This window comes from Platalea leucorodia, assembly GCF_965183815.1.
Source record: "Platalea leucorodia genome assembly, chromosome: 2".
Lineage (NCBI taxonomy): Eukaryota > Metazoa > Chordata > Aves > Pelecaniformes > Threskiornithidae > Platalea > Platalea leucorodia.
In genome coordinates this window covers 27,664,673-27,678,491 of record NC_138824.1, presented here as the reverse complement: position 1 = coordinate 27,678,491, position 13,819 = coordinate 27,664,673, and the positions used below count along the sequence as shown (strand labels likewise).

At 37.1% G+C, this 13,819-nt stretch overlaps 1 protein-coding gene across 1 annotated transcript in view; it reads left to right on the top strand.

Annotated features, from left to right (window-relative positions):
* TRPC4 (transient receptor potential cation channel subfamily C member 4) overlaps positions 1–13,819 on the top strand; it is a gene marked incomplete at both ends in the record, with an annotated part of 95,502 nt that overhangs the window by 20,858 nt on the left and 60,825 nt on the right. Inside the window, one exon of the mRNA XM_082337954.1 lies at positions 2,544–3,062. Within this exon, the coding sequence (XP_082194080.1) occupies positions 2,544–3,062 (519 nt within the window). The remainder of the gene's footprint in view (positions 1–2,543; positions 3,063–13,819) is intronic.

The following is a 13,819-nucleotide window of genomic DNA, read 5'->3' as shown; positions in this document are numbered from 1 at the left end:
TGCACAGACTTTGAGCTATACTTTCTTCTCTTTTGTTTTGTTTTCTTTTTGCCTACTCATCCCCGTACAGATATGCATACAAGTATACACAGTCACCAAACTGCTTTGCTCAGCCCTATAAATACTGTTGAAGTAGAACATTTTCAACAAAATATAAGAAGGCAAAAATCATTTGACCTTTCTAAGTTTAAGCAGCCTCACACTTGACATATTAACTCCAAAGTGTATAAATATATTCACACCACTGCTAAGCCTTGGGGAGTCATAGTCAGTGACTGTAAGACCTAGTAGCTTTCCATCCGCCCAGGATTTAAGGAAGATTCATATGTTTTCTGTGAGTGTTCTGTCAAAGATTTAGATTGTGTGCCTAACATCAGTGTGTACTGGTTATTTGTTTTGGCTTCTTTAAAGAGAATGATTTTTCAGTAGTTTGAAAGGAAAATTCGTCATAAGTCTGGTGACTTCAGAGCAAGTATTCTGGGTCAACAGTTAAATGTTGAAATATTTTGAGTGCCATGAGAGCACTCAGAACTTCAAAAGATAAGTACTTCATTATGCTGCAGATAGGGAATAATTTGACCTTATTGCTTTGGCATTCTGTATATCTTTGGTTTAAATGAGTAGGAAATCTTAAAATAGGAGGTAAAGGGTCAGGGGTTAAACTCATGATGTAATTAAAGTTGCAGTCTTAGGGTTTGCCCTTTCAGTTTAAATGTTTCTGTAAGTTAAGGCTGACATTGTTTAATACACTGTTCTATATTTGGGTAAATTCTGATGGTATGAATTCCAAAATGTGTGCATTAGCCTTATAGCTGAGTTACCTTAAGATGAAAGGTTTTGATAAGCTATGAGAAAAACAAGCAGCTTTTGACTTAATGGACCCTATGTACAAGTCAATCATTGTAATGCCATGTTGTTTGAAGCTGTGTCTCTGTTAATTTTTTTAGAGAAGATTGTGGTTAATGACATGTTAAGATAGCCTTCACTTCTGGCCGGGCTTGGATAAAATATTAGTTTATTACTGTCAGAAAGTACAAAGATAATAACATGCTAAGTGACAGAGGAATACTCTGAGCAGTTGGTGAGTTTGGAGTCATAGCTTTGTATCCTTGAGTCTTCTGCCCTTGCAGCTCTCTCCTCTACTCCCTGGTACCCTGACCCCAGGGCCAAGGCGGAGTCTCACTAGTTGTGGTAGATGCTGTAAGAGCACAACACATTTTATTTATGGACTTAGATCCACAGACTACCATTTCTTTTCAGCTTAATTTAATTCTAGTTTTCTTTTCCACTGAGTTTCTTCCTGATTCTGTGCATTTCATTTTTTGCTCAGCTTCCTTCCCTCCCAAGGCTCTAAACATAGCTCATTTCAACTCATTCTTACACTGTTCTCACATGCTTTACCTGTTTCCTATTAACTTCTCTTCATAGGTATTTGTGTTTTTTCCACCTGGCAACAAGATCATTCTTCTGTCATGACTTCTGTCAAACTTTTTTCCTCCCTCCGGTGGCCATCTATTTCCCTAGCCTTCAGATAACTTGTAGTCAAATGTTTTCCCTTTTTCCTCCTTCTAAAGGAGCATCACTCAGAGCACCTCACTGATGTGGATTGAGTTTGTACTTCGTTATTGAGCTATGGACCAAAGGCCGTCCATAAGTGATGCCAATACCATTTTTTCGATTGACATATTGGCTAATTACACTTATATGGCTTCATCATACTAGTCTAATGAACTGTCTTGATCTGGGAAAGACTTTAGAGTCTGGTATTGTAGAATAAAGAAACAAGCTTAAAATGAAAGACCTTACAGTCTTCTGAGAAAATACAGAAACACACCAGAAGACTGAAAATACATAAATATACATCAGAAGAGGCTTTAAAAATGCTCTCTTGGAACCCTTGTTTTACCAACTCTCCCATTTTCCTATAAAGAAAGTATGTTTGTTTGCACATGTGAATGTAGAACTGAGCCTCAAGACATTAAGCTCTTTGCAGCAGGTATCTGTTTCTCTACAGAGTAATATTTCCAACCTTCTCTTTAAGAAAACATATCTTTTCTTTCTCATTTACTTGCCCATTTTATTTTATAACTCTAACTTGTCTGTGTGCTGTTCACTGCTTCCTTCAGAGAATCACAGTTATGCCCCCATGGTTCTCTCTTCCCTATAAAACTGAGCTTAACCAGTGAGAAACAAGAAAGCATTTCCATCTTGCTCACAGCTGGCGCTTCAAGGAACCCAACAGGAGCGTTTGTGTCTGCGTCTTCCTTGTTCATCTCATCATTTTCTCTAACAAATCGTTGCCCATAGGCTGTTTATGTACAAAGAGGTTTTATGAAAAATCACACCCTATTTATAGCAAGTTATTAACTGGAAATAGGCTATCTTAGCTAATTGAATTGCTATGTTTAAAGTGTTTCCTTCGACTCTGGCCAGAAGCAAAGATCCATCAGTAAGTGTACTACCTGGTAAACTACTTGTAGCTTAATTTTCTATAGCTCTTGTTGAATGAAGAGACCTGTAAGGGTTTTTGCCTCTTTTCACAGGTGCCACCCGTGCTTCTGGACAAGCAGTTTTCAGAATTTACGCCGGATATCACACCCATTATTCTGGCTGCCCACACCAACAATTATGAAATCATAAAGCTCCTTGTGCAGAAAGGGGTCTCTGTGCCCAGGCCACATGAGGTCCGCTGTAACTGTGTCGAATGTGTCTCGAGTTCAGATGTGGACAGCCTCCGCCACTCTCGATCCAGACTCAATATCTACAAGGCTCTGGCAAGCCCATCTTTGATTGCTTTGTCCAGTGAGGATCCTTTCCTTACCGCTTTTCAACTGAGCTGGGAGCTGCAGGAACTGAGTAAAGTTGAAAATGAATTTAAGTCAGAGTATGAGGAACTGTCAAGGCAATGCAAGCAATTTGCAAAAGATCTCCTGGATCAGACACGGAGTTCCAGGGAATTGGAAATTATTCTTAATTACAGAGATGATAATAGCTTGATAGAAGAACAAAGTGGTAATGATCTTGCAAGACTGAAACTGGCAATTAAGTACCGTCAAAAAGAGGTGAGTGTGCTGGAGAATATTTAAGCATATTTAGTAATAGTAATGTGATAGATAATAGCCTGAAATACATCCTTTTAACCGAGACAAATTGCTGCTTATCTTTTTTTGTTCTACAGGTTCTCTTCTTTTTTTATATTTTTAATTAGATGAATTTGAGTAGCTGTTATAGTTTGATAGTATCAGAATTTAAAATGTTCTGTTATAGCAGAGATCCAAAGAAACCTTTTTTTCTTTTGCACCTGAATAGACATAGTGTCCAGTAGTTGTGCTCTGAAGAGCTCTTCAATAACAGGATGAGAAATATATATAGCATACTTCAAATTAGCATTAATTGCGTATGACAGGAAAAGGAGGCTATGTGTTTAAACACATATAAAATACTACAGGTACCTCTATAGAGAGGGTTCTTCAAAAAATAGCTATTATAAATAGATACTGAAACATAAGATTAATAGCAATGCATGACTCCCCAAAACTTTGACATTCCGGTTCTTTTTCATAAAGAATACAAAATGGAGATATCTGGGTATTGGTTTCCATGACAGTTAAAAATTCATGAATTTGCTTCACTGATACAGATATTCAATTGGAATCAGAGGATGTCTGCATTTCTTTTAAAAATACTCAAGTTCTTATGTGTGTGCAAAAGCAAAAGAATAAAGACAGAAAAATGAGTTAGGAAGACAATTCCCCTGATATTTCCAAAACTTCACTTGATCCCTGCTCATCATCATGTCAGAACGTGTTTCATCGTCTCATTTGGAACCTGTACATCTAAAATCATCTGAACTGTGGAAGTGTATAGGCAAGACAAATGCCATTAATAATTAAATGTTACTTGTTCATATAAAATATGGCAAATGCTTAAGAAACTTATGTTTTATATTGAACTAGTCTATCTATCACTGCTCAATGTCTGTTCTGCAAAATATAATAGTAAATGCATTAATATATTATGTATGTTAGAAGGGTTTGCAGGAACAATAACAAAACATAATGATTCTGTTGTCCATTTGAAATATAATTTAGTAATGCTAAAAAGTTTTCATGAAGGTAGGGACCTACTGAAGTACTGCTGGAAAAATATCTCAATTGGTCTCTGACTTCATAAGTCTTCTAATAAGCATTTTTTTCCTTCAGGAAATGTATTGCATAATTTTATATTTGATAGTATAATGTTTTAGGCAACATATTCACTGCCTTTGTAAATTATTTTCAGATGGTACTATTGCAGACTTTCCTTAACAACTACTATTTCTGTTTCTTGAAATGCCAATCCTATCCTACAGTCATTAAAGAAATTCTAGCTTGGACTTCTTTTTTCCAAAGGATTCATGCACTGAAGTAAAATTCTGACCTCTCATGGTTTTATTTTTTAAACGTAAATACAAAACTTGAATTTTCTTAATTTGAGATAGAGACAGTGAGAGGCATCTGTAGAGTGAAATGTTTTTCATAGTTGCATCTTATTCCTGTGCCTAATTAAACTGCAGTAATACAGCTGATTATACTTCATTGATTCTTCATAATAGCAAACATTAAAGCAATACTGATTTAGTGCAACAATTCCAAATCAGTGGATCTTTTATATTTTACACACATTTTTCATTTCTATAAATATTTCCTACTATCCCTACTATTTGAGTCTTCCTGAAGTAAAATCAAGTTTTATTAGATTGTTTTGCTGTGTTCGTAAATGTATTCCCTACTAGATGCTGGAGCAAATAGTAGCCACTGTAACTGATCAGTCATTTTATTTCTGATTATTACAACAGTATTCTGGTAGGTACAGGTCCAAGGTCAAGAAACTTACCTCAGGCATAACAAATGCTTGGATTCTGGCTGTCCTGATGCATATGGATCATGATGAAAATAGATCAGATGGGTCTTTCTATTTCTTGTGTTAAGGATGTTACAGGAGCCACTGAATCCAGCAGCCTCCAGGGTCTGGGGATTCTTTCAGCCCAGGCACTGAAGCCCAGCCAGGAGCACCTGGAGACCCCGGGATCTCTATCCCCAGCACAAGCATACTGACTGGCCCTGCTTACACAAGACCGGCCCCTTGATTGCCTTCTCCTCTCCATTTTACCATGCTTGTTCCTTCTGGATCCTTCCCCACCCTTTAGCCTTCCCCTAAACATCCCATAATAAATTTTACATAATCCCACAAGACCTCTCTGCTATCCCATAACTTTGAATTTCCCATGAGTCCCATGAACCCCCTCAAACATCCCATAATACTCGTGATAATGATGTTTTCCCCTCCTTATGATCAGTTACAAAGTTGAGGTTGACCCTCCTAGAAGCAGTTGCAACCAGTCCTTTAATGGCCCATTCATCAGAGACTGAAGGGTCTTGGTCTTCGTCATTGTCTCTATTATACCTTGGTTTCTGTGTTGAACGTATCACTTTTCTTGTTATTTTCTGTTTCTGTTATACTAATTAGCCCTTAACCAGATAATTAAATGAACAAATAATTCAATGAACCAGATGCTCTCACATTTCATATACCCTTACACTACAACTATCCAAGGTAAGCTTGATGGCAAGCAGCAGAGGCAACTTATAAATCTTATTTTAAAAATGGAAGGAAAAAAGTGTGGGCTGGATTTTAACTAGCCCATTAATACATTATTTTGGATTTAACCTGTTTAAAAATACTGGTTTGGGGTGATACATCAGCTTTCTCTGCCCTATGTGTCTGAAGCACCAAGAGTCAGTTTTCCACCAAAGACTTTTCTATTATGACAGGAGCAAACATGGATTTGTGTTTTTTTGATGCTATCAGTTCTGGTCATTGACTTTCTTTCTCTTAACTTGCCTGCTATCCTGCAAAATTATAACACAAAAAAACCCAACCCAACCCCCCCCCCCCCCCATCAAAACAGCAAAACAGATAGAATGCATTGTCTTCCCTTCTTATCTTACCATGCATCCGTAACTTCTCAACCTTTATTCACGCTGTTACCAAGGATATTGTAATGTTATATTGAGGCTGAGGTCAGAGCTCCATGAGTAAGCAATCAGGTCTAGTTGTTCAGAACATCCAGTCTACATCCAGAAATCGCAGCTAAAAGTAACAAAATAATGAAGAATGAGGACAAGTAAAATAGGAACATGTGTCCTTTACATTGCTTTTACAATTAATTGCTCAGGAGTTAAAGATTTCTTTTTTTCTTTCAAGTTGAAAATAACACCAAAAATTATTAGGAGTAATTCATCTTGGCATTCATAAGCAAGTGAGTATGAAATACATTAGAACAAAGCCTTGTAAAGGCCTGGAGTAGGCTTTGGATAATATAATGTGGTTTAATCCCAAAGACATAAGATTGGGTAGAACAGCAGATTGAGGGTACTTGTAGGAGAAGACGATGAGTGGATGGTGAAGAATTTTCATTATGTCAGGAAAGGAAAATTGACAAACATGAGAAAAGATAGTTATCAATCTGGGAGTTGTTGAGGAGCTTCAAAATGACATAGTGTTTGATCAAATGTAGATCTAGAAATACCTTGTAACAGAGAAAGGCTTTTAAAAGTGAAGTGATTAAGCAGTGCTTGGTGTAGTGGTCTGCAAGCCCCTGGTACCACCTCTGTATTATCATCTATGGAAATAAAGAAAGCACGTTCATCCTCAGAGCTGTCTGCGTTGTCTGTGGTCACCAGATTGCTCCTGAAGTGGACCGTCTCCACAAAAGCAAAAAGTTTCTGCCAATTGGATTTGAGGTTCTGCACAGTGAAACGTGCTTATCTTCTGCATTTCCTTTTGTTTCACACTTGCCATAATACTGTGATCCTCATTCACATACTGTCAAAAGACATCTCTGGTATCAGTTCTCAGTCCATGGAGTCATGTCAGAGGGAACCTACTATGTATTGCTGAGGAAGAAACTTCCCTGATAATACATCTGTCTTCTTTCATTAGTAATGAATGAGGTTGAAAGAGATTTATAGTTTCAAGTTTACGCTGCAGAATAATGTCTGGCAAGACTATGGATAATATCTGAGTTAGGTGGTAGAACCAGAGAGTATCTGCCAGCATGTATGTTTTGTGTGCTCACCCACAATTTTTTTTAGCATAGCACATGGGACAGAACATCCAAGGCACCGTTTTTTTTCTGTTCATTTTGCACCACTGACTCTGTTTGATTATAAGCAAAGACACGTTGCTGATGCTTATGGTACGTGTTTCTGACACCTACTGTTGCCTGGGCTGCAACTAGCAGCAGACGAGATTCCCTGAAGTCATGCAGCCAGTCTGCATTGGGCACAAACATTTTGTTGTCTAATTATCTACTGTATAATATTATCTCAAGTAAGGGACAGTTTGGTTTTATGAAGGCTGTCATTTAAAATTTTGTTGTGCTAGATTCTAAGCACACAATGATCAATGAGAAATAGTTTCCTGTTTTCCTGAACCAAATAAATATGTTATCTGATTCAACTGCAGTTTCATTCAAGGATGTAGAAGGGGAATCCCTGATTCTATGTATGATTCACAAGCAGAAGTTATTCAGCCTGTAATTATAATGTTATTCTGAGTTTAAGTAATTTGCAAAACACTAGTGCAACAATGCAATTAAGTAGCAGAGAATAGTAGCAGTCTATAATATTTAGTAGACTGTCATCTTTGCCACTAATTGCAAAATGCATGTTCTGTCTCATATATATTGAGAGTTTTTAATAGAGAAATCACAGCAAATCCCCAGTGTCTCTCACTCATCCGTTAGCTTTGTTTTAGCTTTGGTTCTGTTTAGGTCTTATGCGTATATCTGTACATATGTGAAAGAGTGCTTACTGAAATGCTTACCCATTTTCCCATATATGTGAAATAAAGAAGGGAGGGGGGGATTAATAAACTGAATCAATATCCTCTGGTTTCACAGTAAATTTAATTAGTGCAATTCAAGTACTTAAACTAGTAATTTATATCTCTGTCTCATTTTGCCCCATACTAACTGGCCCATGTCATTTAAGCTGTAGCTGTATAAGCTCAAGCAGGGTGAGGTTATAATTATTGGCAGCATTGTCTCATTTTGTTTTGTTATTAAACAGTCTGATATCAACAGAGAGGAAATATGAATTTTGAAGTATATAGCTGTTAACCTTTCCTCTTTCACTTTTCAAATGAATAAAGACTAACTGCAGTTTTATTGATTTTTTTTTCTTTTTCTTATCCATTCTTAGTTTACTCTGATCATCTTTCACTTCCTTTGCAAATACAAGATCATTAGAAAATTTGGAATACTTGATATTAGCAGGATGTAAAGTAGGTTAAATTCCACACATTTCAGTTTGACACTCTTGAAACATTTTAATAAGCTTTTTTCTGCCTTTATCTTTAAACAATAAAATAAATACATAATTATAGCATACATGCATGGTTATGTATCGTGTTGAGGTGTAGATAAAAAAGCAAGAACTAAATTTGCTAAAAGATACATTCAGGAGGGACGTTTTTCCTGATCCTGAATTAACTTTTATAAAGGATTGATTTAAAACATAGAACCATTTCTAAATTTTCATTTTGTCTTTTAAATACATTTCTATAGAGCTGAATAATCAACATTTACCAAAAATTCAGCTGCTTAACTACTAAAACTCTCCCAAATGCCTCTAGTTGGCCTTGTAACAGTTCCAACTTCCCAGGGGCAGGCCCTGGTTTTCTGAATTGTTACCACCTGCAGAGCCTCACCTGGCAACGAGGCAGAGAAAGAGTGAAAGAAGGAGTGAGTTTTAAGAATTTAACACAGTTAAAGACATTTAGCTTTAACAAGAGTACAGGCTTTATCTTCATTAACAAGAATTTAATGGAAAATATTTCAGGAAAATCATCTGTAGACTAGCTTACTCAATTATTTGCAGACAGACAAGAAGTGAGACAGGACTCTCCCACATAGGAAACACACATCATGGATCAACTGTTTTTAACATAAACCTGAATATTCCCATAAAACACACACCAAAGATTACTGATATGAGCAATATCACTAAATTATTAATTGATTAATTAAATCTTAAATACAATAGTATGATATTCACATTTCATAGATCAGTTCTTGTTTTCTAGGAAAATAGTGCTGCAGGATAAAAAAAGTTGTTACTGATAATAAAAGCCATCTGTTTGCTACTGCTCAAAAGAGGACTTTTATAAATGCAATCACCAGTTCTTCACTAGTTTTCTGTGCAAAATACAGCCTCAGTGAAATGGAAATGTTTCACAATAATGTCACAAATTCAGTGAAATTTTCAATGAAAACATGTCAAATCATTTCAAATCTGTCATTTCATGTCGATGTCTAAACACTTCATTTCAATAAAGCATTTTGTTTGACTGAAGTTTCTTCTTACTTCACTTGGACTTCAACATTTTTGACAATGTAATGCTTATACCTAATATCATCTGTATCATATTATTAAACAAAGCAGTATAAATATGCTAGAAAGCAAAAATTATTCCTTATCAAAATTTAATATCTCAACAATGCCTAGAGAAAATACTTTTAAAGTACTGAAATGAAAAGTTGCCATGTTCTTAGTAATGTTTTTTAATGTTTAAACTGCCATTCTTTTGGAGAACATTGGCTTTTTATTTAGATATGGAATATAAAATATGTCTGGAAATGCTGGAAATTTCCATAGAGCTCCTCTGGCAGCAATACATTTTAGGAGTCTAAGTCAAGCTTTGTGACTGTCTCAGAGAGTAGAATTTTCCTTTGGAACCACAGATTGATTTTGAGTAATTTTAGTAGCCATTATAATTAATTTCTCATTAAAAATCTTTCAGATGCAAAAGCCTGAATTATTGACTCTGTAAGCAGGAATGACTTTGGAAACACAACATCTAAGAATTATTCTGTGTTTAAAAAAAAAAAAAACATACCTGAAAAATAAACAGAAACACAGCAGCCATGTGTTAGCAAGTCACTGTGTATGTGAATATTTGTCAAAAGACTGGAAAGGTGCAGTCAGAAGTCTCCATGTAAAACATAACAAAACCCCACGAAAAAAGACTCTGATAATATTTGGACATTTTTAACACCAAAGGAAGGAAGTTGTGTTTAGTCTATGAATCACATAACTGAGGGGAATGATGTATGCATGTTTGGGTCCATGTCTCCAAAAGACCCATTTCTGCAGACTCTCAGCCATAGTATTCAAAAAGTTTGATAAACATTTTTCCAGGCAAGAGCCAGGTACTCTAAAACAGGTCATATGTTTGCTTTGTAAATCATGTAAAAGTCTCTGTGTTTATAGATAAAGACTCCACAGATTGTTAAATATCATAAATTATGTAATTAGCTTATCTGCTACACATACTTAAAGTCTTACTCTAATTGGTTATGTATTACCTCAGAACTGAATGAAGTATAGGTGTCCCTGTGGAAGCTGTACTTATTGCTGCCAGAAAAAAATGTTCTTTAATCACAGGGTGGGAGCACATCTGCTTAATACAGCATTTAATTGTGCCTACATTTTAAATGCATAGTGAAGCAATCCTCCTAAAGTATGTGAGCAATTTCCTTATACAGTCAAAAGACAGAGGTATGCACAGAGGGAGATCCCGTCTGCTCAAGATAAGACATCTAAGTTAATTCCAGAGACAGCTCTCTCTGCTCTCTTGGCTGAGTAAGGAAACAGGGCACTTCAATTAGAAGAATTACTTCACTAGGCATTGAAAATGTAGATACAAGTTAGACAACTTACTGCATCAACTGCAATTTCTACGCTGTGGTAACAGAGATTTCAGATTCTGAAGGCTCAGAGCCCACATAAGGCGAAATGAATCTCAGCACTAACTTTTTAATGATGTCTCAGAAGGCATCAATAACCTTTGAATGCTATATGCCTCACATAAGTTGCAACCCTCTCATCACAGTTCTAGTTAAACTATTCATGAACTGACACCAACGTCTTTTTATTTTGAACACTTGCTAGAAGTAATTAACTCAAAGGGGAGGAGACTTGCTATTAATGAAGTACAGTGGAAATCTCTCATTTCAGTTCCTTTTCTGCATCTTCCTTAAAAGAAACGTTGCTGGGATGTCTGCCTCAAGCAGGAACAACCAGTAGTGCATATCCCTAACCAGCAGCGCACAAACCTTCTGTTCAGATGTGACTGGCAGCAACAGAGGTTGGCTTTTGGTTTGAAGGAGTCACTACTAAGGCACCTACAAGCTTCCCTACAAACCTGGGGTAGATTTAGCACTGTGAGTTATTTTTTTCTACTTACAATAACAAAACATTTGCTTAACAAACAAAATTTTAGAGGAAAAAAATCTTTAACAAGGTGAATAAATAAGGTAGTGCACAGGATTTAATTTTGAATGTAAACCTATAACTATAGGAATTTACATCCTTCTTTCCTCCCTCTGTATACTTGCTGGGCATCTGGCTGTTCTTCCTCCCACCCCTGCAAGAGCACCTAACCCACAGCTCAGGTTGGTTAGTTTTGCTGGATGATGAGCCCCAGACTGAGCTGTGGTGGGATTTGCATCTGCCAGCTGCCTCCATTCCTCCCATGGCCTCCATCAGCCATTCCTGACTGCAGCCACCCCCTCCCTTGTGCAGCTTCTCCTTTGTGCTCCCCATACCTTCTTCCATAGCTGCACCAGCAGCTATGCTTCACTCCTTACTGCAAGTCATTTTGGAAAATCCCAAAAGCTTCAAATAATTTGTATTATTTCAACTCTAGTAACCACCCTTGTAGCATGAACAGCTCATACAGGCACTTAACTCATAGAGGAGTATTTAACTCCTTTCTATTTTTTTCTGTTTCATAGCTCCCAGGCCACTCTTAAGCAACCCCTCCTCTCTCATATATCTTGTAGGAATCTCTTACACAAAGCCTTCCATCCTCCTGTCCAAGATCTAACCTCTTCCATGCCTGTGCTAGGTACAATTGGCCTAAGATAGAGTGACTGCTTAACCAAGGCACATTTGAACATCCTGGCTGAAACTTCTGCATGCTGTTGCAGTATGAATTTTTCTACTGCTTGGCGCGACTCCCTCCATTAAGATAAATGTTTATTGAACAATAAAACAAGACAGCCAAAGCAAACTTATTTTAGGCCTGTCTGTTGGTTCTTTTAATCTGCCTCCTCTTTTCTCCACCAGATGTCCACAGGGCATTCTTCTCTTCCCTCCTTAACCCTTGTTTTTACTGTAGGCCTTAGCTATCAAGATTAAAATAGTAAAGGGTTTCTTCATCGATTGCCTCCATCAATATGTACATCCATCATCAAACAAAAGATTTATGAGAAAAACAAACTCTTATTATATGATCTCACTCTTGCGCCTCCAAAGAGGTGAGATCTTTATTCAAATTTTTAGTGGAGTATAAAACTTTCTAAACTTTACAACTCCAGGAGTTAAAGTAGAAAAATGAAGAGAGGTGTTCAGTATGGCACTGGTATGACAAACAGGAGCTTATGTTTGTGAAAATCATATGGCTCTCAAGTTTGACTATTGGCATTTGAACTTCTAGGGTATTTTTCATACTGAAAAGAAAATGTTCGCACGAAACTATTAATAAGTCCTCCTTACAGAGACACTTGGCTTTCTTCTGCAAATAATAGGATTACATTCTTCCCCACTCCATTCCTTCTTCATCATATCATCCTCAGGCCATCTCCTTTGGTATGGTCCAGCAGCGTCTCCCATTCTCCTTTGACCCACTTCCATCTAGCCCAAGACTTGATAAATTCTGATGCGCAGTAGAAGTATCACAAGTAAAGGGAATTTGCCAGCACTCTGATAATGCTCATTTGAACTTTGAGCTTTCACAGTCTATTATTTCATAGTTAGTCCAAATACTAAAATAGCTTTCAGTCAATAGTTTGGATTGAATGAGACAGCTGAGAAAATTAGGAACTCCCTTGGTGGTTATTTGGACACATACAATATACTGGGAGACTATATTCTTTTGATACCGTCTCAGTAGCTTTCCCTTGTGATACATTTAAACATCCTTTCTCCTTTTCATTGGCACACTCCAAGAATCTCAAGATCCATATTTATTTCTTCATCACCCTTTGTCTCCTCTTTTTTCTAAAACTCCTCCCCTTTTCTTACTGAATTGCAGAGACCATTACCCATTGCCCATTCTTTATTGCCCTATCCGCAGGGTGATACTATTACAAATATTCCTGGGCCCCATCCACTGCCGCTGCTTTTGCCTCCCAAACAGGGAGGCTACAGACCCATGGCAGCAGGAGATAGAAGGAGCTTGAGGCTTAGAGACAATCATTCCCTAGGCTGAACACCGGGAAAACAGTGTCTCATACCCATGCAGTCTCACACATTTCTGTTGAATCTTGTTTTCCCTAATTAAGTGACTCCATCTTGGAAGACAGAGCAGATCAAACAGGACTCCTAGGACCAAAAACCCCTGTAAAGACACATAGGTCATGAAAGGAGTCTTCTCTTGTTTCCCAGGCTCAGTTATAGAAGAGACAGTATGGTTAAGTAGACAGAACAGTGGATTTTAGTCCTTTCTTTGCCACCAGTTTGCTTAGTGATTTTGGTAAAATGATTGCAAGTTAGATTAAAAAATAAAGTATAGGTATCTGCAGCTTCTGTCTAACTTTGTAAGTACATATACTCCCTAATCACTTAAAGATTTAGTGGAATAATCACTTGGGTCACTATCTGTGCCTGCTGGCTGTTCATCCAGTCACTGAAATCCATGTATGTTGAGTTTCCTGGTGCCTTATTCATAACTTAGCCCCAAAAGGATTCCCAAAGGGGGACATGAACTC